The sequence below is a fragment of the Ambystoma mexicanum genome, chromosome 4q (genome assembly GCF_040938575.1).
Source record: "Ambystoma mexicanum isolate Mex_15411 chromosome 4q, UKY_AmexF1_1, whole genome shotgun sequence".
NCBI classification, from domain to species: Eukaryota; Metazoa; Chordata; class Amphibia; order Caudata; family Ambystomatidae; genus Ambystoma; species Ambystoma mexicanum.
In genome coordinates, this window is record NC_090928.1 from 475,127,810 (window position 1) to 475,153,314 (window position 25,505).

The 25,505-nt window shown below is 44.9% G+C and overlaps 1 protein-coding gene across 5 annotated transcripts in view; it reads left to right on the top strand.

Moving 5' to 3' along the window:
• Positions 1-25,505, top strand: part of FANCL (FA complementation group L) — a 1,272,502-nt gene that overhangs the window by 72,549 nt on the left and 1,174,448 nt on the right. For 3 of the 5 annotated variants that reach the window (XM_069608050.1, XM_069608049.1, XM_069608048.1), the window contains exons 2-3: positions 16,599-16,657; positions 23,711-23,875. In XM_069608050.1, the coding sequence (XP_069464151.1) occupies positions 16,599-16,657; positions 23,711-23,875 (224 nt within the window). The remainder of the gene's footprint in view (positions 1-16,598; positions 16,658-23,710; positions 23,876-25,505) is intronic. The other 2 variants (XM_069608051.1, XM_069608052.1) reach the window with 1 other exon arrangement.

The following is a 25,505-nucleotide window of genomic DNA, read 5'->3' on the forward strand; positions in this document are numbered from 1 at the left end:
ACTCACGGAGCGTAGCCTCTGGAGACCGTTGCAACAAGCTGTTGCACAGGATCCATGGAAACTTTTACCGCTTCTGGATGAAAAGGAGGGGCTTCTCGGTCACATCCTATCCGATGCACTGTACTGCTACTCTGCGATGAGGGCGCCATGTTGGAGGACCAAATCCTTATTCTGGAATAATTACGCCAGCGGCGCCACAATGACCAGTCACTGCGGCCGGTCGTAACTGTATGCCCCCTCTTAAGAGGCGAAACCCGGTTGACCCCAATGAAACGCACGGATAAGGTGTGGTGCATGTACTGCCGAAGCCGGCTCCCAAGAGCGCTCCGCCGACGTATAGCCTTTCCAGTCCACAAGGTATTGGAGCACCCCCCTCTGATAGCGAGAGTCACAAATACTGGAAACCTCTTATTCAGGACCGGTGTTCGTCATCACCGGGGGGAGGAGGGGAGAACCCCACAGCCGTCTGATGAAAATGGTTACGTACATCAGGTTTCAACTGTGATACATCAAAGGTAGGATGAATGCGACTCCAGGACATGGGGAGTTGCAGCCTATATGCTGTGGGTCCATGTTGTGCCAACACAGAAAATGGGCCAAAGAACTTAGACAGTTTGGACGGAACCAGTCTTCTGGGGAGGAACATATTGGCCAGCCATACTTTATCTTCGATTTGTATTGGCGGATTTGGGGACCGGTGTTTGTCTGCCTGCCTTTTACTCTGGAGTTGGGCTTCTTGAAGAGCTATACATGCCTTCTTGTGTCCTTGTTGAATGGCATCTACCAACCCCTCTTTATCCGGGAATCTGGAGGATTGAGGGACTGAAGTGGGGAAGACATAGGGGTGAAAACCATAGGTACAAAAGGAAGGACTGGCTCGAATGGCAGAGTGAGCTGCATTATTGTATGAAAATTCAGCTAAGGGTAACAAGATCGCCAGTTGTCTTGAGCTGATGATATGTAACATCGGAGGTACCGTTCCAGGGTTTGGCTTAGGCGCTCAGTTTGTCCATTCGTCTGCGGGTGGTAACCCGAACTTAGGGCTCGGGAGACTCCTGATGTGTGACAGTTGTTTCCAGTATCTGGATGTATACTGCGGACCACGGTCAGAAATTATAGTTTCCGGAAGACCATGAAGAGAGAAGATGTGGTCGAAAAAGATCTGTGCCATAAGAGCGGCCGAAGGAACGGAAGGCAAAGGTATAAAATGTGCCATTTTTGTCATCAAAGTGTCTACCGTGACCATGGTAGTACACCCCTCAGACTTTGGTAGATCTACGATAAAATCTGTGTACTGCCACGGTGTGGTTGGGAAACAAGGTGTCACCAATTCCCCTAAAGGAGGGATCCGAGGAGATTTAGACTGTCGGCATACTGGGCAGGATGCAATGTATTCCTGTACATCTTGTCGAATAGAAGGCCACCAGAAATGTCGTTGGATATATTATAGGGTATTAGCAAACCCCTGATGTCCGGCTGCTTGAGAATCATGACAAAGCTGGAACACTTCATTTTGCAGATCACTGTCGGGAATGTATACTTTCTCGTCCCTGAAGAGACCTCTGCTTTTTGTCAAATTATGTGAGGTGAGTATATCCGGTTGGGTGGCTTCAAGGTCTTGGGATTTAGATTCAACTTTCTGTAGGAAATCGTGTACTACAGCACACAAACTGCTTTAGGGAACATGGGTTCAGACCTAAAGGGGGTCTTATCTAGATGACTCTTCCTGGACAATGCGTCCGCCTTCAAGTTTGTTGTGCCAGGGATGAACGCTAGGTGGAAAGGGGAAAAAAATGAGCCCACCGAGCTTGTCGGCTATTGCAAGTTTGTGCATATTGTAAGGTGCGGAGGTTATGGTGATCTGTTCGGACTTCTATCGGGTACTTGGCCCCCAGAAGAAGATGGTGCTATTCTTCAAATGCACGTTTTATGGCTAAGAGTTCCTTCTCGGGTACCGTGTAGTTGCTCTCTGCTAGAGAAAGAGTTTTCGACAGGTAGGCTAAAGGTCGCTCTATGTTCCGGATATCTGGTTGAAGGACAGCTCCTATAGCATGTTGTGAGGCATCGGACTCCTCAATGAACCTAAGACTTTGGTTCGGCACCGCTAAAATTGGAGATTCAGTGAAGAGGGTTTTGAGGAATTCAAAGGATCCTTGCATCTCCTTCGACCAGACGAATGGTGTTCCCTTCTTCAGGAGGTGTGTGAAAGGTTTAGTACGAGACGAAAAATGAGGGCTGAACGGCCGATAAAAATTGGCAAATCCTAGAAATCTTTGGATGTCCTTGACTGATTTAGGAGAAGGCCATTCTGTGATCGCGGTGATTTTAGTAGGATCCATTGAGATACCGTCATCGGATAGAATATATCCTAGATATGCGACTGAGGTTTTGTGGAATTCACATTTTTCCAACTTGCAAAACAGATGATTCTGTCGTAAGCGGGCAAGAACTTCCTTTACATGTGTAATATACCCGTCAGTGTAGATGAAAAATTGGGATTGTGATTTTGTTTAATCCTCTGAAATTATACATGGGCGGAGTTCTGAGGTGTTTTTCTTGGGAATGAAGAATAAAGAGGCCGCGGCTGGTGAGGTGGATTCAGTAATAAGGCTGTTCTTTAAATGAATGTGTAGATATTCTTTCAAGACTTCCTGCTCTTTTGCTGAAAGGATATACATCCGTCCGAAGGGGAGAGGACTGTCTGGCAATAAATTGATAGCACAGTCATCCCTGCTGTGTGGGGGAAGTTCTGAATAGTCCGACTGAGAAAAGACAGAATAAAATTGTTTGTATTCTGATGGAAGAGTGGAATTCTTGTTTACCTCTGCCCTAGCTGTGTTGCGGTTGCCACGACTTTTGTTCCTTTCCGGTGGAACGAAGTCCTGATTGATACGATGGTGGACACATTGTTTAGAGCCCAGGAATAGGGTCCCGGCTGTCCAATTAATGTAGGGGTTATGGCTTCTTAGCCATGGCAGTCCTAAGATAACCGGATAATGAGCTGTCTTGATAATGTCCAACTCCAGCGTTTGTTGATGTGCGGTAATGGTCATTACAAGAGGACCAGTGTGATCCTTGATGGGCCCAGAGGTAAGAGGACTGCCATCCACGCTTTCTACGGGGATAGCCATGGTCTTGGCAGTTCGGGGAATGCCATGATTTTATGCCAAGCGATCATCGATGAAGTTGCCAGCCGCTCCACTGTCCACCAGTGCAGACACACTTACAAGGTGGACTTTGTCCCATGAAAGAGAGATACCCAGGACGATGATGGTGTTTTCCGGTGAAGCAGTGGAGTAACTCGAAGAAGTATTCCGTAGGGAACTAGTAGCGGTATATGCACCCAGCACCGTCGTCCTCTTTACGATCGGGCATTGGCGTTTCCCGCTTTTCTAGGTGGGGCGATGGGACATTCCTTAACCGTCCCATTTGATTTTCTCTGGGCACGTTCTTGAGCAGACAAAGGACCTTGAGTAATTCCCAGTTGCATTGGTTGCTCTGTGGATACTGGTTTGCTAGGAGAGAAAGGGATCTCAGGAGGTGGCCTAAGACTTCGCCCCTTCCGCTTCTCTCGGTTTCTCTCCTAGAGTCTGTAGTCCAGCTGCTTGACTAATGCTATGAATTCTGTCAGATTGTGGGGACGGGGAACTCGGGACACCTCATCCTTAAGGTCTTCAGAAAGACCACGTCTAAAAATGGTCATGAGGGCATCATCTGCTCAGGCGGTTTCTGCCGCCATGCGTTTGAATGTTGTGATATAGGATAAGATGTCCTGGTTTAAGGTCAAGAAGGTGTTATTGAGAGGCTACTACGACTTTGTGTCTGCTAAACATGTTACGTATGCTGTTACAGAACGCAGAATAGGAATCTAATATTGGATTGTTCGTAACTAAAGGAGTTGCCCAAGCCAAAGCTGGCCCTGTCATTTGGGAGATCATATGTCCCACTTTGTCTCGGTCCGTGTGAAAAAAGGCTGCCTTAAAGGCGAATTGGATGGTACAGGGCTCTAGAAATTCTTTTACGGAATGTGGGTTGCAATCGAAGCGACCTCCTTGCAATGGCCCTGGGGGAACTACTGAGCTTTGAGCAGAGCGACTCGCCTGGTGTTGCAATGCTGCATTCTCCTGTTTTAGTTGTTGCACCTCTGCAGAGAGATCCTGCATGGCGACAACCAACTGTTGGACCTGTTGTTCCATTGCGCTTGTCCAGTAATTGATCACGTGAGAACCACCAGCAATCCTGACGTTGCAATCTGTTAGCCATTATCTGTGATGTTGGTTATATCACTGGTGGGAATCCACTGAATAATCAATAGACAATAGCAAAAAGAAAGGTATCCTACCTGTTCTTCGGTTTGTAATGAAGAAGCCCACCTGAAACAATATCCCTGTACCTTTTAAACCAGGCACAGGAAGAAAGCTTCAGGGAAACTCTTGTGAGGAAGAAAACCCTATTGGAGCTGGGGAGCGAAGATAAGCTGGCCGAGACTGCTTCTGTATTTACTGTGCGTGAGGATTTCTGGCAGGTAAGCGACTGGGTAATTGTGATCAGGAAACTACTCTTGTGAAAAACTGTAAACAGAGATACAGAATTAGGATAGGGAGAACATGGATGTCTTCTACCCCCTTGACTTCTATGTGAAAATACCTGCTCATGCAGCTTTTAGGATTCAGAGGCAGAGCTTTGTTTGTTGCTGAAAATTTCCAATCCTAATTAGAAAACAACGGGATTGAATCGGGAGCAGAATGAGAAGGTAGGAAGGTTGAGAGAGAATTTGGTGAGTGACTATGGCTTCAAGAAAGTAGTTCCTATGAAACGGTATGACTCACGGGATGACGGGATTGGAATGACCGTAGCTGGGAATTTCAACTGGGAGGGGAATTTCAACTGGGAGGCAAAGGAGAGAGATTAGTGAAAATTAAGAGAATTCTGGGGGCCCGAGACAAGCCGAGACTGGCTACATACATAGTCTGCCGGAACACCGCTCTGAGTCCGGAAAGCGTGTGCCGGACTGGCGAGAGAGATTTTGTGAGGGGGGAGAGGTTCCCTGTACAGAAACAGAGTGAACAAAGTGAGTTGCCTAGTAGATAAATAGCGTATTAAGGTAGAACTGCTTTGATGCGATAACTCGCGTAGCAACGTGCTGTTGCACAGGATCCATGGAAACTTGTATCGCTTCCAGATGAAAAGGAGGGGCTTCTCCGTCACATTCTATACGATGCACTGTACTGCTACTCAACGATGAGTGCGCCATGTTGGAGGAACAAATCCCTATTCTGGAATAATTACGCCAGCGGCGCCACAATGACCAGTCCTTGCGGCCGGTCGTAAACTCCAGCCCTGGAATTTCTCCACTGGCTCCCGGTGGCTGCAAGGATCAAGTTCAAGACCCTCTGCATCGTCCACATGGCTTTCTGGGGCGGATATATGTGATTATTTCATATACGAAAAAGTCACATTCGAAAATCACAAATTTGACATGATCGTATAGAAATAATCACGTACAGGACCCCTGCCAGCTATCCCCCCACACCCCATACCCTTAAAAATATACCTCTTGCTCCTTACCTCTGCATGGCTACGGCTCCGTCCCTGCGACACGAGCTCCGCCACCCCATTGAGAGGTGGAACTTCTGCATCAGGGTCTGCTTTTTTTTTTTTTCTTTTCTTTTTTAAATCTTTCTTCGTCCCCCACTGTCCCTGTTATGGAAACGGGGGACACACCCAAATTCCCTTAATGTCAAAGAAGGGCAGTGGGAGACACCCCCACAATCTCTGGTCCCCTTCTTTGACATTTTGGGTCTTCATTTTATTTTTTCCCTGCCGAATTCAGCATTATGTTTCATGAGTTAACTTTTTATGAGATTTTCCCCAATATATTCTGGGGCCGGGGACCACACTACATCCAACTCTCTCTTCCTAAGCATCTTCTTTCTCGAACCCTCCGCTCATCCACCTTCAACTCTGAGGGTCAGACGCTCAGTCCTCGGCTGGGGACTCCCTCTGGAACATGTTGATGTTGGAGAAGCAAAAGACATTGCTAACTTGTTGGAAGCAAACCTTTGCCACAGAAGTACTTGTAGTTAGTAGTTTCATTTTGTCCTGGGAGGACATTACACCAGGGCAGAGGATCTTGTAGTAGTAGTAGACATGGCAGGTGGAAATCATTGAAATACTGTGGTGTGGTTAAGTCTCGAATAAGTGGCAGAACCACTAAGGTGTTGTCCTTAGGAACTGTTGCAGAAGTCTCCTGACACACTTTTGTTGATCCTAATGAACTATGGAAGTACAGGACTCGAAATTCAAATTCGATCAGCAGAAGCTAAAAGTAGCTCCTGGGTATCCAGCATTAACCAGGGATGGGAGCTACCACTGGGGAACAAGGAGCTAGTACACAGCGTTCTGCAAATCTAATTTCCACATAAGATGGAAACATATCATTTTGTCCATTATTTATGATCTCTTATGCTTTAAATGTCCTATGGATGTGTCCAAAAGTTTATTGTCCCAAATAAACAGTTTAATTCACATAGGTTTCAGCCAAAAGTAGCTAAAGGCAGTTGTTGGGGTCAAGCTAACCAGGCTCTCCTAGGCTATAAGCAGGAGCTAAATAGCTCCCAGCTCCCCTCAATTTCGAACCCTGAAGTATTCTTGTTTTAATGAGAAGTTGCTTGGAACGCTTGTTACAAGTGGAAAGAGGACAAACCTGTTGAGCATTTTTGAACTGTTGGTTGAGGAGTTCAAGTTGGAACAATAAGAGAGGCACAGTTGCCAGGTTGTGAACATAACTGTTATTTCTGTTCAATTTGAACTGCCATAAATTACCTTGTTGAGTTGTATGTACAAGGGTGAGGGACAGAAAACTTTTGTTACAATGTTTCCTTTAGTTTATTTTATGTAGGGAAACCCTTGTCAGGGTAGGGACAGTGAGGTATTTATCTGACCTTCTGAGTTAATAAAATGGCATCTTTTGAAAAATCTTCACAAAATTGTCCACCTCACGTTTATGACCCTTCACACTCCCCTCTGCCTTTCTAGGTGCCGACTTCCTTCACCAGGTCATGGCGTCCGGGTCTGCAGCGCGTCCTCTCTGCATGGCTTCGCTTCCCAACTCAATGCTCCTCTGGGGCAGGACTGACCCTGAGGAAAGTCCTTTGTCTGTTTTTATGGTCAATCGGCTCTTGAATCTCAGATAGCTAGTATATTTTGTCTTGGTTCCACGTAGGGCTCTTCATTGCCCTGCTCTTCTTTGTGGCAGTACTTGTGGAGTCATCTACTCCCATACTTTCCTCACTCTTCCTTGTCACAGTATTCTCTATCTGATAGACAGGGCTACTATGCATGAAGTAACTAACAGAAGAAAGAGGAGACATAGAGGATGGAGGTGCTGAGGCCTTATCCGCGTTGTGTGGTGGGCCATATAGGTCAGAATGGTGGTTGACCTGACGCGTTCTCCCTTGATGGTCTTACCTTCTCCCGCAGAGAAGGTCCCCTCCCATGGGATCCTCCCGCTTAGTACCGCCCCCAGGGGGACTGTCTGGTAGCAGCCTCAATTCCTTGGCCCCATGGGAACGGTCCCCCTCTGGGGGAGAAGTGACAACATCAAGGGATTCGTCACACCATCCTGTCCGTTCTCATTACAAGTATATCACTGAATTGAGTTATCACTCAAATCAGATACAAATACTGGTTTATCAATTGCCTTGCTTTTGCAAAAATTGCTTCCGTATTAATTTCTAACAGATTTTGTCATTCATAATTGTTAATACAATTATTTAACAGAAAAAAAGAATGTTGGCATCACCCCTTTAACTTTTGCAAGTTAATATCTCTGATGACTTCCTCAACCCGAAAATGAAACGTATCTGCATAACCCCTCAATTTCCCCCCACACAGTGGAATGTTCCCATAGCTCCCCCCACGTCACTCCTCCCCCTCCGGCCTAGTCAGGGTAATGTCTTACAAAACCATCATCCTAGAACTGTATGTAACCAAAGCACATTATGGCTCATATCCCAGCTTTCTAAGTCTCAGAATATAGTGTACACTGCAAGCTGAGAATATAAATCAAGTGACCCTTTCCAACTCCTGTTTTCCAAATAAACAGTGATTCCTAGATCTACTTAGCTACTGCCATTTTCCAGCAGATTATTAATAAACGGCTTGGCCAAAAGATTCTCCATGAACCAGATGCTTTCCATCCTCATATTACGGGATACATCCTAATGTTCCTAGTTTCTCAAAACGACTTGCTGATGAGTCTGGGTTTATGGCCTGACTCATCTTGAGTGCCGGCTTCACACTTCCCGATATTTTGCAACTTTCTTGTTCATTGTTGATCGATGTGCGAGCCTTCTTGTAAATAAATGATAATCCTCATGGAAATATCCGTCTGTATAGTATTTTCAACTCCTGGAGGTGTTTTGTATTATTCTTGAAGTCGCACCTCATCAACAAAGTTCTTGCTGATCTGACCTTAAAGATTTACGTTCTATGTCGCTGTGACAAAATGCCATTTGATGTGGGTGTAAAAGCCCTAGTTTAAAAAAAAATGTATTAGTAAATAAAATGATTCAGGTAATTCTGTTTCTGAAAGGGCGACCGGATGAACAGGCTCCCCTTTCATAAAAGCTCAATGCCAAAAGCAGAGTGCACCCATGTACCTTTTGCAGAACTTTTCTCATGACATCTGATCTGCAGTCTCGGGCTAGGAAGATTCTGTCGCTGAATTTTCCATCGTGGGATAATTCATCAAATGTTTTCCATCACATTTTGCTGCAAAGGTATGTGGGGGTGGGGTCTAAGGTAATAATAAAGGTAGTGGTTAGCAGAGGGGTTATCCCCGCATACATTGGCAGTAAAAAGTCCTTTTTTTAAAAAAAAAGATGAATTCTCCCATGATGAAAAACACTTGATGGAATCAATCACATAGAACCGCAGCTTCTACTCTCCAGTGCAAGTTCAAAAGTCACATGTGCATTCCTGACAGCTGCTGGGAACAAAACGTCCCTGCAGAGAGGGTAGCATATCTGTACCTCTCCACTAAAACATAATAATTGTTGCCTTGTCAGTCCAGTGACAGGGTCATATCTAAGAATAAGCCATACCTGGTTATAGTATGATGCCTGATGGGAGCACACAATTCTCCAACATCACTGGAGCACACGATTATTAGACATCACCAGATCAATGATCTCAGTGTGATGTGAGTTTGTGGCTAGTCTGGCTGTCTCCATTGCTCCAAGTGCGACAATAGGCAGAACTCTGACATTCCTTTGATTCTCCAGGAGGAAGATTACCCCCTTTCTTCAGGGCACAGGAGCGCTCAACCAGAGATATCCTGCAAGCCCTGCTTCAAAGCAGCACTTACACAACAAAGGCCAAGACCTAGGTCCACACACATCCCACTTCCCACCCTACCTGAGACTCCTTGAGCTGCTCCTCACCGTTTCCTCCCTGGTTGCTTGTAGATCCCTTGCTGCCAATTGTCCTCCCTCCCCTGTTACCTCCCTTCCCTGTTACCTCCCTGATCCCTTTTTCTCTACCTCCCTCCTTGTGACCTTCCTTTATGATTGTAAAGCACGCTGTTGCTTCCCAAAGCTAGTCCATGCTCAATAAAACCATAATAGGCGAGGGTGTTGCACACCAAAGGAGCGTTTGAAGTCAGTAGGGATACGAAAAGGATGGAGTTAGAGTAGCCAGAGAGGAAAGTTGGCCTGCGAAGGTTTCAACATCTTGGTTTTCTGTTACAGCTTTCTTCCTCACAGACCCCTCAGTTTCCTGCTGGAAAAGTCACTGTGTATGTCAGAAGCCAAGGGTTACTTGTTAAGGCCACAGAATGGACCCCTTATAGCATGTTTGCTTGCGTCCAATCCCCTGGGATAATTTGGGGTCTCCACGCCTTCCTTGCATTCATCTTCGAACATCGGAAGAAGAGTACACTTTTGGGGCTATGCTGTGCGTGTAGTTTGACATAGTGGTGACGGCAGAAGGCACCCAAGGCAGAGGAGAGCTCTATCCCCTAACCATCCCCTGGGAACATTGGGGGTTAATTGCTGTGGACCAAGGCCTGCCACTCTGCCAGCTGCACTGGAACCAGGCTCTTAAATCAAGGTGAAGGGACCCCTCATGGGTGCCAGACAATATTCCTGGACTGGGAGTGCAGAGTGATGAAGACTCCCCGCCAGAGTCTCTGGATTTGGACTCCCACCAACCTGAAGCAGCGTGGAATTCTGTTTGGCCACTTTGTGCCACCTTCAAGCTACTTCATCCATTTGCCAGGCCTTGGCGCCATCAAAGGACCCACAATGCTTCTTTTGGCACTCTTTTGCATTTTCAAACCAGTGACCAAAACTGCTAACCGGTTCAACGTCACCTCACACCACTAGCGCTCCTAGCTGTCTTGACTCGAATGCCGGCTCACTGCAGTGAAGTACCCTACTCGCTGCTTCTTCAAGCAACGTTCGCTCCAACAGAACGATTTTTCTCGACCACTGACCTGAACCTGTTGTCAACAACTCGCCTCTGGGTTAATGCAGCTCGCATCATCTCGAACCTGGTTCAGCTGCCAAAAAGCACCAAGAAGCCCGGCTCGAAGCTGGCATGCCTGCCAAAACAAAAATAAGGTACTGCAAGGCATAAATTAGTTTTCAAAAATTGATTAGCAACATTTGCTAATTAAACATTTCGTGATTAGCAAACATACATATTTGATTAGCAATGTTGAGCTAATCTTTAATGTCACCAGAAGTTATTTGTACACAAGACATTAAATGAGCAGTACAGCATTTTTGTGTACTTCTGAAGTGCGACGTTAGTGAGAAGAGTGTCTGTAAAATGTAAAGGTTAGCTGCATGAACAGACAAAAATAACTAGATCTGATAAAAAGGCCCTGAACATGTTTTCAGTGCAAGGCTCTGTGCTGCTTGCTGCTCCAGTTGGTGTTGCACAGGGTATTGTCCATATATTGTATGATCCACGTGCTTGACCCAGCATTTGCTCTGCAAGGAGAAGTTAAAATGTTTCAAATCAAAAAGTTCAATGTTAAAGGAAATTCATAGCCTCCAACTTAGTATGTAGTATGCCATTGCAGCAGGTATGGTCATTTTCAACGTCGGGTGGACAAGATGGCCCTTTCCTGTCATTAATGATTTTCAATATAGCGTTAAATACCACTTTCGGGAGAGGGCAGGGCCGCTAATGACCTCAACCCCAAGCAAGGTAGGCCCAAGCGCACCCCTTCAGTGCTGTACACCCATGAAAGTGGTACTTAACACCATTAGGGCTTAGAGCCAAGAGGGGTAAGATTATAACTGATGCAATCGCTCTCCATTAGCCCTTTGAAATGGCAGTGAACAGGGAAAAGAGGGCCGAGAGACCCGTGAGGGCAAGTGGAATGTAGTATGAGCTGTGCTTTTATTGAGCTGGGTAATTTAAATGGCAAGCCGTGCTACACAAGTGCCATGTTAATTAGCAAATCAACAGAATTGCATAGCAAATTGCTATGCAACACTGCTTATTTTATGTCTTGTACTTTTCGGAGGCCCTGTCCCCTGATCCACTTTCTGGGACCATAGTGATTTATAAGCTCTCTAGTTTCAACGTATTCTTCAAGAACATAGCCTTTCAACAGTGCCATTGCTACAATTGCTTGCTTTATCGCCACTCTGAGTACCATACTGTAGCAGTTTTACATTTTCTGTGTTCTATCCACAGTGGTGGGTAATTGTTAGTGGTTTTAATTAGTTGATTGGAATTTTGGTTGTTTAAGTATGTATAATGTTATAGAACATTCTTTTATTTTGTAGTCTTTTCAATATTACTGTTTTGGATGCTAAAGTTATCACTTCATGCACTACCGGAGTGTGAAGCCTACCCACGGCCCATGGTACCACAAGGGGAAGGAGGTGTACCCGTCTGACTGTGTCTGTAATACCTTTATGATTGGGATCATTGCTAGTTAAGCAGTAAAGTGGTGCAGAGTAGGTGGTTTAGCCACTACTCATCCATGTACTCCTGCAGAGCAGTAGTTATTCCCTCGATCTCAATATGCAACAGGGATCTCGACGCAGATAGCATGACATGCATGGCTGCAATGGAATACAGATCAGTCAACATATCCCAGGGACTGTCAGAGGGCAATTTAGGCCTCGGTCCGACCATATACACTATGTTCATGCTCAAGTTAAAAGTAGAATACACTGGTTGGGTAGAGTTGAACCGCTTTTCAAAAAGCCTTTTTCAATAACATAATGCATAGGCAACAACTTTGGGACCCATGCTCCTAGTCGTCATTAGTTGTCATCAATTAGTTGCTCCGTCAAGGTAAGTGCTTCAATCTCCCCCTTTAGTTTTGGGACTTCATTAGTAAGTTTGTGCTTCCGCCCTCATTCACATCAACTCTTTTTCCTAGGGCTGTTAGTTCCTGTTTCATTTCCTCTATTCTTTGCTTCATCTGGTCTTTCAGGGATTCCACATCCAGCTGTATATTCTCCCTCAACTCCCCAGACATTCCACAAAATCTCCCTCAACTCCCCAGACATTCCACAAAATCTCCCAGTGTAGAAGGTGTTGCTTTATTGAAGAGGCCATCTCCAATCTTTCACTGGGATTTCTAATGGTCCCTGTCGGTGATTGCTTCTCCCTGCATTTCAGAAACGTTTTGTGAGTGCCCCTCCTGAAGGCTCCTAGTGTGTCTAGTCATCAGGGCAGCGGATGAGGGCCACCGCCCGCAGCCCAGTTTCCCACTTCTCTACTACTTCCAGCCGCCAAGAGATAATCTAGTGGTAGGTGTGATGAATCCAGTGGCATCATCACTGATTTCCCGGCAGTGACCTTCTCCCATGTGGCCAGGGGACACCAGTCGCTATTTGATCCTGACCCTGGGGGTGGATATATGAGGGAGGATCCCATTGGAGGAGGCCGCTGTTGGGTGGAGGTGGTGACTCCATCAGACGGGATGCAGTATTTTCCCCTTCCTCCTAAAGAAGACCTTATAATACCCAAGTTCTTGATGGCTTGTTGTCATTCCACAAATCCCCTTAATGTAAAATAAAAAAAAAGAAACCCCTTCCTGAATGGCACACTAGACAAAAATCCATTTATACTTCAAACATTCACAACACACACATAACATCTCCTGTTTCTTTGTATAAAACATTTGAACAACCTAATTTTAGAAATCCAATAACATTTATAGGCTTCAGCTCGCATACAGCCTCCTGTTCTGAGACGAAGACGAGGAAGGTCGGGTTGACGCAGACTAACCAAATCCCGAAACCTAATGTGCAGACTAGTTGGTTCAACTAAACCTCAAGCATGCGGGACATTTAAAAATGGTGCCCACACTCAACAGGACAAAGCCGACGGAGAGAAAACTGGCACATCCATGAGGCGGCTCGCGAACGCGAGTCACACATACTGGCGTGGCGAGAAGGAAGGGGAGGCGGCCGGAACACCTGAAGGACCATGTAGGTGCTCAGCGCAGCAGCAGAGCTTCTGGAGGTATGGTCATTCCGGGAACCAGCATTCTCCAGTCCAAGCCGCAGCGGGAAGCCGGCGAGGGAATGCAGAGCTGCAGGAAACGCCGGAGAGGCGTCTGCAATGTATAGGAAGCCATTGCAGGAGGGAAGCGTCGCTGCAGAGGCACACCATAAGTCAGAGACTGTGCAAACTACCGTTGAGCCTACCCATAGCCATTGGGGACCCTGGGGCATACCGACACAGATGTAATCGTGTGGCTGACTTATGTGAGACTGCTATTGCAGACAATGCTTGAAGGCAGTTTAAATGCAGACCAAACCCAATGTTAGAGCACTACCCAACAGGGAGAATATTTAAATACCGACAAGATAGAATGCAGCAACAAACACCTCTGTATGAAATGTCAATGTGGAGGAAAGGTGCAGTAAGTGTTACCCTAAGTAAACATAATGAAGTGCAACAAAGGTAATACGGCTGTGGTGTATTGAAAAGGACAGTGAAATCAAAGTCCTGGTTAAAGGAATACACCAGGCAGTTGGCATTTGGGGAAAGATACCTGGCAGGGAAGTGTACCAGAGATCTGCAGGACCCCAAAGAAGGATTCCTGGCAGGGGAGAATACCAGGCAATCCACCAAATTGTATAAAGTCTCTATGAATGTGGCAAGATACCTGGCAGAGAAGTATACCAGGGGATCTAAGAAGTCAGTTAAAGAAGTCCTGGCAACGAAATAGAGTAGGCATTTTGAAATTGTACAAGAACTTTAAAACTGTGGGAGAGCTACCTGGCAGGGGAGTGTACCAGGGGATCTGAAGAGCCCACAGCAGGATTCCTGGCAGGGAAGTATGCAGGAGTTCCACCGAAGTTGTAAGAGGAAAATCACGTTATAAAATACCTTGCAGGGAAGTATACCAGGGAATTTGAGAAGCACACAAAAGCAGTCCTTGCAGGTGGATACACTAGGCACGTGGAGTTGTACAAAGACATTTAACACTGCAACAAGATACCTGGCAGGGGATTATACCAGGAGCTCTGAAGGGCTCACAATAGGATCTGTGGTAAAGAAGTACACTAGGCATCCACTTAAGTACAAGAGAAGTTAATGAAATCTTACTGTGGAATCTAGTATATGAATAACAACTTTGTGTATGCAGTAACTTTATGAATCCAGTACAAAGAAACCAAGGAAGTCTTGGATGTCATGGAATGCATTATTTGAACAAGAACCTCCAGAGTATAGTATAAAGAGCCCAAAGAAACTGTTGTTTGAAAGAAACTCTTTTTCCTGTTCAGGGGAAGGGAACCACTTTCTGGATCCAAGAATTTCACCTTGCAGAACAATTTTTGTTGGAGTTATCTTTATATTTTGATTATGAACACATTTTGTTAAATGCAAGTCAGAAACATTTCCTTGCACCCTTAGTTTGTTTTTAGTGTGAGGGTCAGATTTGAATGTTTGGATGCAAGGACGGTTTCTAATGACTTGACACACACTGATCTTTAGTTTTAGTTTCCTGAGCAGGGAAACTCTTAAGGAAAGGGTTAGAAAGGCATTTATCCAACTAATTTCTGTTTAATAAAAATGTCTGACAATGAGAATACTGCGTCTTTGTCTCCATCTCTCATTTCTGACCCCTTATATAGGTGATGTTCCCCCGTTCTTTCTTCTCCCCACAGCAGTAGAGCCTAGAGCCCCCAGCCCTACACTGCCAGCCCCCTGGCCTGCCCCAGCCCCCTGGTTCTGGTCACTGTGGGCGGGTTCCTCTGCATTTTTATTTCCCCTGGCTGGGTCAGAGTGAGGGGGAGACACATAAGACTAGTCTGCTGTCTTGGTCGCGCCCCTCCAGGTAGGACTTTGAAGTGCTAGTACTTTACTCCCTATTTGTAACACAGTGAAATCTCTGTGGTGGCCATTTTGGAAACATTTGTATAACTGCACAGTGGTTCAGTTCTCAAATGTTACTTTTAAAAGCTTCTTTATTTCTCTGCTGCTTGATATGTTATTTTCCACGTTTGTGATGTTAATTTATTTTATTGTTCTTTGATCTTTTTTTTACTTGATAGCTGTCACTCTTAGTGTGGCTAAAGTATAGAGCACGGTTCCAAATATATAACACTCAGCCCTTCCTTGTCCCATTGCATCTGAACTAAAGCAGTACTTTCACTGGCTCCCCACCTTAGAATGGTTATTGTACAATGTAGTGAATGAATCCCTATGTTATATTATATGGGAACATTTTGACTGTTTGCTTGTTTCTTGTTGCAACCTTGAACTGTATTATGTCATAAGTGAAAATTGTTACTTGCACATGTGTTTTGTGTTTTTTGCAGGATGGTATAATTGGCAAAGGGTGGTCTTCAATTTCTTGGGTGGTCTTTAATTTCTTGGGTTAAAGCAGCTTGTGATATTCTTTGTCAGTGCATTTTCTGGAACAATTTTCCAAAATAGAATGAATTTGTGTATGTATTTATCGCACCTTTTTTCAAAGAATTTGAAGGGTGACAATAGGGTGTCACTAATCCTAACAGTGCTACTTGGGTTTGCAAATGAGGACTGACTAATATCTGGATCATCCACAACAGATGCTGTTCAGAGAAATGAAAACACATACATGACATTTAAGCCAACTGGCCATTTGGCAGTATGGCAAACATTACGAAGTGAAAGCATTAGGAATGTTCTTCAATGCCGTATGTTTTATAGAAAGCATTAGCAGATACAATAGGTCGGTATTTCCAATGTAGTAGGTACTATTTTTTTATTTTATTTTTGGCCTGTGGCAGCATTATAAAACAATAGTACCCTCCTATATTTACAATGCCAGAACTAATGGCTTTTCTAGTGGTTATTGTGGTTGTTCCCACTTCATTCTGGGGCAATCAGGGTTATCAGCAGAGGATAGCAAGGCATGTCTTTGCAAAGGGCTTCCCTAGAAGATATGACGAATTGAACTGTGAACCCTGCAATCAGTACATTAATATTTAGACAGCTTAGGTCCTGTATTTGTGTACTTCTGCCTAACCTTATTTTCTTTTTGTTTCCATTTGAATAAAAACAACTTTGTTGTGCCAGGAGAGATCTTTTTATCTTTCACACTTTTATTTGTCTTTTTCTAGGATCAAGACTTTCGTTTAAGGATACTGTTGCCTTCAGATTTTCAGCTTCAAAATGCCCAGTGAGTAATAGTGTCCAATCCCGTTCTCCCCTCCTTGTCTTTGCTATATTTCAAAGTCATTATTTTCTGTAAAATGTATATTGCGGAAGCTGAACAAAATCTCTTGTTTAGTAGGTGGGTAACATTTTTTTGTTATACATCAACTAGCAGACATCCCTGTGCTTTGCACGGTAATTCCTACTTCAGTCCTAGTTGAAAGTTTATTTAATGATCTAAACCAATGCTTTTTTGTAGACAATATAAATCTGTGTGATCACTGCGCAGCCCATAACTGCGCCATCGAACAATGTTGATGCAAATTACGGCGTGGCGCAGTGATAAAATAGATCACTTTATTCACGTCCCCTGGCCAGCATTCCCTTACCCGGCCCCACCCACCCCACTTCCTTTGCGGCGCACACTTCTGTGTCCCTGCGGCGTCAGTTCCTCCCACTTACGTGGTTCGGAGCTGATGCCGCAGGGTGCTTTTTAAAATATTTCATTCATTTATTCTTTACTTTCTTGTCCAGCGCTTACCGCAATGTTAAGCAGGGGACCCCCGCCCCCCCACAACCACCTCTCTGCTTGGGTGAAGTAATGGGAGTCAGTATTTTGTGCGCCCCCAAACTTGCAAGGACGCACAAATGAGGGTGACATTTTAGCACAATTTGGACAATATGCTAGTCTCTCCTGTAGGAGCTAGTGTGAAGAAATCTTCTTTGTTACTAACTCTGGAGCAAGCCACATAAAGCTGACCATGAGAAAAGCATGGTTCTCCAGCATGGGGTCTGGCATGGATTTACATGCTCTTGAATATTCCCCGTCGTCCGGCTGGGAATCCTTGGTAAAAGAAAAACAGTTTCACTTTCACTTACACACTGTGTTTCTCCTTCAAACCAATCGCTGTCCTCCAGGTCATACTGCCCCCATCCAATGACAGTCTTCTCCCTAAACCCCTTCTCTTGCAGCCATCTTCAGATTGTTACCGCACACTTCAGTGTTGGGAGTCCTCGAGTTTGCTTTGTGAGCTACATGTGTTCTCTTTTCCCCATCTGCCGACAGCAGGGGATCTGTTGTCAGTGAATTTTATCACCCCTCAAGGTCGAAGATCGTCAAAGTTTCCAGAAGGCCATCAGGCATACTTGGCGCCCTCCTAACATGACGGAGGAGAAAGAGGGAAGGTCCCTCTTCAAGCCCTGCACCAAGTGCGGGCTACGGAATGTATTTGTGGAAGACAAGCACCCCCAATGCCTCTACTACCTACACCCAGACCATCAGGAGGTGGAGTGCAAGGTATGCCTCGGGTTCTCCAAGAAGACGACGAGGCACATATGCACAGTAGACTGGCGGTGTGGCTGAATGCTAAGGCATCTGCCCCATGCCCCACCGAGGACCGGCCAGTCCGAGGAGCAGTCTTCCAAGTCCTTTGGGGGCGCCTAATCCGTGTGGGCCCAAGACCAGGCCAAGAACTGCAACTGAGTCCACAGGTTCACCGCGGAAGCAGGTCCCAAGGCGCGTTTGCGCGCGATCAACATCACCCTCCGCCTCCATTTCCAAGCGGCAATCGAGCTCCTCCTCAAGATGGAAATAATCTACCCCAGCTAAACTGCGGGGAGAGGTCTGAGAAGCCGTGGGCGGAGGAGAAGAATGCCGAACTACCCAAGCAGGCCCAATAGACACAGGCTAAGCCTTTGTCGACAATAGAGTTGGTGGTAGCTGCTCTCTCCCTGCTGCGTCCCAGAGTCTCTGAATCGGGTTCTGTTTCAAAGTACCATCTTTAGAAGGCTGCTGCTGCATAGTTTACTTCCTACCTCTAAGCATTGACATGGAGTCTATGCTGACTTTGAATTTTAGGGAATCGTAAAATACCTGCAGTAGTGCACTGAGAAAATTAGCTTACCGTAAGTGTCCTCTGATTGCAGTGTATAATTCGATAAGCAATCTGCCTCCAAAAGAAAGCGCAATCATGCTATCCAGTCTTGTTTACCCTAATATTTCAATTGTTGATGGAATAACAAGTCCAGATAAGATGTTCAAGAGGCCCTCTGCAGTGTTCCCCTGGCGGCAATCTAAACGTCACACATGTATGTCACTGCAGCAAAAAATGTGCTAAACTGCAATAAAGTGACATGCCTTTATCTTCTGTGATATTTATTATCTAGTTAACATATGAGAGCTTAGGCTACGCCGGTAGTTAGCACAAAGTAGGGGTTGATGGGCTTTCCAATCACTTCTAGTCTGCCTGCAGTCCCCAATGCGAGGACAATGGTTTATATACGTCGGATTTGAAGCCCGAGGGAGGACATGGCCCGTAACAGAAGGTGATGCCACAGAAAATGTTTTGGAACGTCACCCCTGTCGCATGTTTAGATGACCTTCTAGTGCTCAGTTGTCAGACTCGGAGAAAGCTTCCCGTGGCCTCAACAATGTGTATCAGTATCCTACACTTTGCATTGGACTTACCTGTATTGTTGTTGTGTACCAGGCTGCTGTGCCCTGTATGCGCGGGACCCGCCGGGCAAATTGTTGCCCTGCTCACCGTTCTGCACTGAGGATTCCACCTGCAGTTGTGCGTGTTGCCCAAAGGAGGATGAGCCCCCAATTGCTTATCCGCTTGACTCTGGGACGATCTGGGCTAATGTCTTTGCCGCAAGCTGAGTCCTGTTCCATATCTCCAGACTGAGGGATAACTTTCACACTGGGTGTCAGCAGCCACGCCCAGTCCGTTCCATAGAGTCAATCCGCTGCTATTAAATTATCAAGGCGGATGCTACACAACTAGTTCCGCAGTCGAGATGGTGATTGAGAGTCAAAATTCTCCAATCCGGGGCTCCATAAAGTACTGGATAGAAGGCCGTTCCCTCAGCAGTGGAGGAGGAGGTTGGAAACATGTCCTCAGGTTGCGGCGGCCATCCTGGAATTCTCACGTTACATATTCTTTATTGTATAAGTTGATAAATACAACAAATGTATGCTACACACATAATATACTTCTTTATCAGTGTATTGTTCCATGATATGTCGTTATTATGAAGTGCAATAAAACATGTATCAAAAGAGGTGAACAAAGATATATTCTAACTTGCATAATCAATAATGTCATCTACAATGTGATGTCATTATTGATCTCATCAGGGATGTCTTGTATGAGGCCATTAGTAACGCCATCACTGATGTCCTTTGTGATGTCATATGCTGCATCCCAGGGGACGCATAGTTAAGGTACACTTGCTTGAAATGCTAAGTGCTGAATTTTAGAGTTTTGTTGAGGTAAATCTGATCACTTTAACTCTCTTAACTAATGTTTTTTTTGCAATTACTTTCAAGGGTTTTATTATGGTATAGTTTCCTCAGGGCCCACTAGCCATGGCCTACAGCCGTGTCCAGTGACCACGGTCAAACAAGTTGCATAGTTTCTTGAGGTCGGCTGTAGCTTCTGTACGTGTTGCACCATTAGCTTTATTTTGTTCTTTTGGGGCATCTGGCTATGTCACACCATTAATTTGTTACCAAACACCCATTGCCTCATACCCAGTCGATGTAGGCACTTTAGATGTGAAACCATATTTTTTCTAACTCCTTATTCCCGTGATAATTTCAAAGTAATCGTTTCCAATAACAGAAATTCCTGCAGTAGAGCGGCAGTTTGCTGATTTCCCACAATAACAGGGAAAAAATGCTCTGAATTACTTCCTCACAGATACTCATCATATTTCCCCCTTCTTTTTACCAGGTCCCCTCACTCCACTCAATTGCTTTTTCCATATCTAACCCTCTCCCATGACCCACTATCACTCATTTCTTCGCATGATGCACATTATTTTTCTGAGCATGTCTTCCGTTGTTGCCACTGTAATCTCGTAAGATTCCCATGGTCTCCCCCAGATAAACCAAACAATTTCTTCCCGTAACTGGCTCCCCAACCCACCTCCAAATCCCCAACTTCACATGGTGTCTTCTTTCCTACTCAAGACCTCTATCTTGATGTGATTGCTCTCGCTATTGGTATTTATATAGCACCTATTGCCAGGCCATCTAAGCGCTGTCGTTCAAATCCTTTGCTTTCTTATTTCCCCATGAACAACATGTTTTACACAATTCTTCTCTTAGTATAATATGCTGATTTTTGCTTTGGACTGAATCTGATATCCCCAACCACTGCAAGTGTTTTGTTGCCCAGTCCCTGTCTTGTAATGCTTCATGAGACAGGTTCCACTATGTTCTCTTTGGGGTATTCTGGTTCTTAAGAACACTTGTCTCCTCAATGGGATGAGTAGGTTGACTCCCATAATTATTCTCGCTTTTACAACACTTTGTGTCACTGTGACAAGTAGGCTGAGTTCCATATTTATTCTCGTTCTTGCAAACACTTATTGTGTCAATTGGATGAGTAGGCGGAGTGTGTCCCTCCTTCCCATATCCCTCTTTGGGTCTCCCTCCTCTCCCGTTACCTTCTTGTTCATGGACTAGTGTCACTGGATCTCTCTTCGCGATACCTCCTGACGTCAGAATGACTCCTGTGGTCATGCCAACTCTTTGTGGTTCTTGGGTGTGGCCTTGCGTAGCAACAGTGGTCATGCACTGCTCACTTTGTTCTGCTTTCCTCTGAGTTGTATTCCCCTCCACGACACAGACATCTTTTTTCCACGTGCCTCTACAGTACGGATACTGGCCAGATCCTCACGACAGGATCTCTCAGTTCTCAGCAGCTCCCAGCTCTTCCTGGGTTTGAACATCTCTGGCTTCACTCTCCATCTAAGTCCGTCTTCCAATTTTATATCCTAGGTCAGGGTCCTCCCCAAGCATAACATTAAAGTCATTTCTCTCTCTTTTGGTGTGTATTCTCTCTTACTCATCTAGGCCGCTTCATTGCAGTTTTGGTTAAGTTTACCCCATGGAGCGATCTGTATTACTCGCTCCTCTCTCTTCTCTGTCTCAGTGATTTTGACAAACATTTTTTCAAGATGAATGTTGGGGCTAATATTACAATAAGAAACAATGGCTTGCTATGATGGACTTCTCTGAAGCATGGATGTTATTAATGTTTCACAAGGAAGGGTTTTTGGGAGTTCCTTGACTGAATGGGAGTCCTTATCTCCAACAGAAGTCTCTCCCTGTGAGGTCCCGCTTACCACCACCTCTAAGGGGAATGTTGTGTAGCATGCTCCTCTCCATAGCCTCACAAGGAAAGGCTCCCCTCTTGGGCAAAGTGACTAAACCCTGCAATTCGTCCCAGTAAGTTCCTGAAGATCTGAAAACATATTCCTTCTGGATCCGTTTCCTGAGGGGGGGGGGGGTGATAACTCCTTTATGGTATTGCGTCTCCATCTCTGGTCTTGCGTTTACAATACGTTGACGCAGCTTGACTTGTACCCTCCTTAAAGTGTTGGAGGAATTGTGGTGCAGGGATATGTGACACATTTAGGGAATTCGTCCCTTCGCCCCAAGGGAGACCCCCCTCACCCCCAGTCATGCTAGGGAGGTGAACCTGCTCTGCAATACCCTCCTTAGGGGTCGAGGCAAGTGGGATCTCACCGGGAGAGACTCCCCCTTTGGAGACAAGAACTCCAGTTCCTGTGAGGAACTCCCTAAGAAACCTTCCAATGATACATCTTCAAGTACTTCCAGGAAAGAAAGGTGTGACAAAACCACCAAAATGTTGTTACTTTTGTGTAGAGGCTTTGACCAATCCTTTAAAAGAAAACCCCCTTTTTACTGAGACTGAGGAGATTTGTGGAGGGATAGAGAATGTAAAACAAACGGAGAAGAAGGAATATGAGATTCCTCCTTGGCAGTCCCACAACTACGGCTTAAAGAGAAGCAGAGGAGGTTGGAGAGACAGGGAGGAACCTCACGAGATACAAAGTTGCTTGCTGGTGTGTACGCAGAGGAGAGAAGATGCACAGCATCCCAAGGTTGAGAAAGAGGATGCTACCGAATTGAATGCCCCACGTGAGGGAACCAGAGAAGTGAGAAAAAACAAATGCTGACACAAGGCATCCTTATCCTGAAGAGGAATCGAGTGGTGGCATAACCACAACCGATCTCTGGTGGACTAGGTGTTCTGAGAATAACGCTGATAACGCTCTGCCTAACTTGAAGCTGAAGATACCAGCAAGCTCTCTGCATTTCAGTGACCCACTTCATTTTGGGACACCCCTTTTCTTGCTCCCATCTGGTCCCCATCCCCCTTCCACCGGAGGGAGCCTATTCAGGAACCCGTAATCCAGGTCAGTGTCTCTCTGGACATGTGCTTTACACATGTAATTTTATCAGGTTTGTCCCTTTTTGTTCTGCATACACCGCTATGTATACAAGCTTATCATAGCCCAAATCATTCACCACCATTCATATATCTCCCATATTTAGGGAGACCTTGCCCTGTCCCTAGAAGAAGGCTTCTATTTCAACAAAGCCGAAACGTCTATGGACGCCGCACCTCAGGTGCACTTACAGTCCACATATATCCTGTAGGACTTTGAATTGGTGTGCAATTGTGTTGCATTTATAGGGCGCTGCAATAATCTCAAGCCCCTTCGTCTGTACTACAGTTTGTAATACAATGTTTGTTGTGTCCAACTAATGCATGGCTTGGAAAGGAGTATTTGCTACAGACAATACTAATTCATGCACTTATCCAAGTTGGTTATCATACGCTGCTCTAATATGTTTTCACTGTATTGAATTTATTGTCTATTCACTGTTTCTGTTGGATACAACCTCAGAAGATTTGTTTGTGAATCATAAAAGCAGTCTTGTTTTTTTTTTAACCAAAAAAACTTTCTTATAGAGTTACAGTTAAACAATTTGCACTGTGTCTACTCGGGAAAGTTCCTAAAGACGAAAAATAAATATTTATATAAAATCAGCAGCAAAATAAAAAATGCTGCGAGGAATACCCCATAGTTGAAGTGAGTTTGTGATTGTTAAGTCTTGGTCATCAGTGAGACAAATGGGTATTCTGTCTCAATGATATATATTACAAAGGTTAAATAAGTTTTCTTGAAATAATTGCAAGTATCAAAATTTGCTGACATGACACCCCCATTGTTTCAACCTAACTTTCATCTCAAGATACCAGCAAGCGAGAAGCCATGTGGACTGCAAATTGAAAACGCAAACGGGAAGTCGGGGGGAAGACAATCTGACGAACCGGAAAGAAGGTGCCAGCCAAACCACAAATCCGGTGACGTTATCCCTGAATACGGCAGGCAATGAGGAAAACTGGAGACTCGTGAGGTGGGCCAGGAATCATTATTGGAATGCTCCTACTCGTCAGTCAAGATGAAGTAGTGATATGTAATGAAGTGAAAGAAAATCCTTATTGGAATTTTTATACTCGCCATAGTCAGGATAAAGCATTAATCTTGATTGAAATGATTGAGAATTATTATTGGGGTACCCATCCTTGTCCCAGTCAAGATAACGGAGGGTATAAATTCAAAACTCAGAATGTTTAGTACACAATACAATCAGACCATGAAGGTCTAACCAAAGAAGAGAGATATCTAAAGAGAGGAAAACTTGAAGAGAAATTGTAAAGAGTCAAACCCAAAAGGGAAGTAGAAATTGTGACCTGTATGTTAAAGGTCAGATATGCAGAGGGGAGGGCCCTGAACATCAGATAAAGTTACCTTGGAGAAATAGAATGATAAATACAAGTGAGAAAGCCAAGGAAAGCACAAGAGAGAAAAGGTGAATCGCTATATGAGCGAGAAAAGTGAGAGGTTGAGCAGAACCATAAGAGAACTATATGAACTGATAAAAACAGTTTCCAAGAATTATTTAAGGATCAATTACTGAAATAAGCGGTTTGGAAACTCCGGTATTCAGGAGAATGGAGACCTTTTCCTGTTTTTTGTTGTTACAATAGTGGTAGGGTTAGGGCAGGTTGTTTTGGACGTATTCTCATTTGGACTCATTGACAACAGACGAGCACCTTAGTTAGTTTTGTTAGGTAGGGAATCCCATAGCATAGGGAAAAATAGGCGTTTCTTCTTTAATTTAATAAAAAACCATCAGTGAGATGAAGAAATGGTGTCCGGGTCCTTCTTCTGATCCGCCACATATGTTAGATGTGGTAGGAATATTTTAAAATGGTGTACAGAATATTGAGATGCCTGTTTCCGTTTTAAATAATGAATGTCTGTTGTATTTTTTGAAAGGTGAGGCTCGCTCATTCATTCTTTTGTTTATTAAATTCATTTTGAATACTTTTTTGGGATTGTTTAATTGTGGTGTGAGTTCAAGAGCTTGCGGGTGATATGTGGGATATGTGGGGTGGATGTTAGGAATATCATGTGTAGGATGTGCGAAATCTGAGGGTATCCTCACACCTACTCCATGTATCCTCTGCTCAGGTGGCCGGGGAAAGGCCATCACTTTTGGATCCTGACCCTAGGGATGGAGAAGCGAGAGAGGGTCACCTGTGTGGAGGGTCCTTGAGGATTGGGAATGGTGTGCCCACAGGTGTTCCCTATTGAAGACCAACCTAACCGTCCCCCGGCAGTTATAGGCTACTGTAAAACATCTCCCCACAATTTACTTCTGGCAGTACTGGGATGAGGAAGTTGTAATAACTGTAATTTGGGTGATTTACTAAACCAACCCATCTTGTAGGAATAACCAACAACAAACAAATGAGACAGTCTGGTAGCAGTTCCTACCTTATCTTAACCAGGACAGGTGCACGGAGGGGCTGCACTGGATCCTGATGAAATGAAGGATCCCCCTGGAACCTCTTACGCGGTCAGCCCTACAAAGACTACCCCCCGGAGAGAGTCCCAGGGAAACCCTTCGGGGGGAAAAAACCCAGTGCTGAGCTGCTTGGGAGCGTGGGTGAACGCCCTCCTTTCCTCTGAAATGTTCA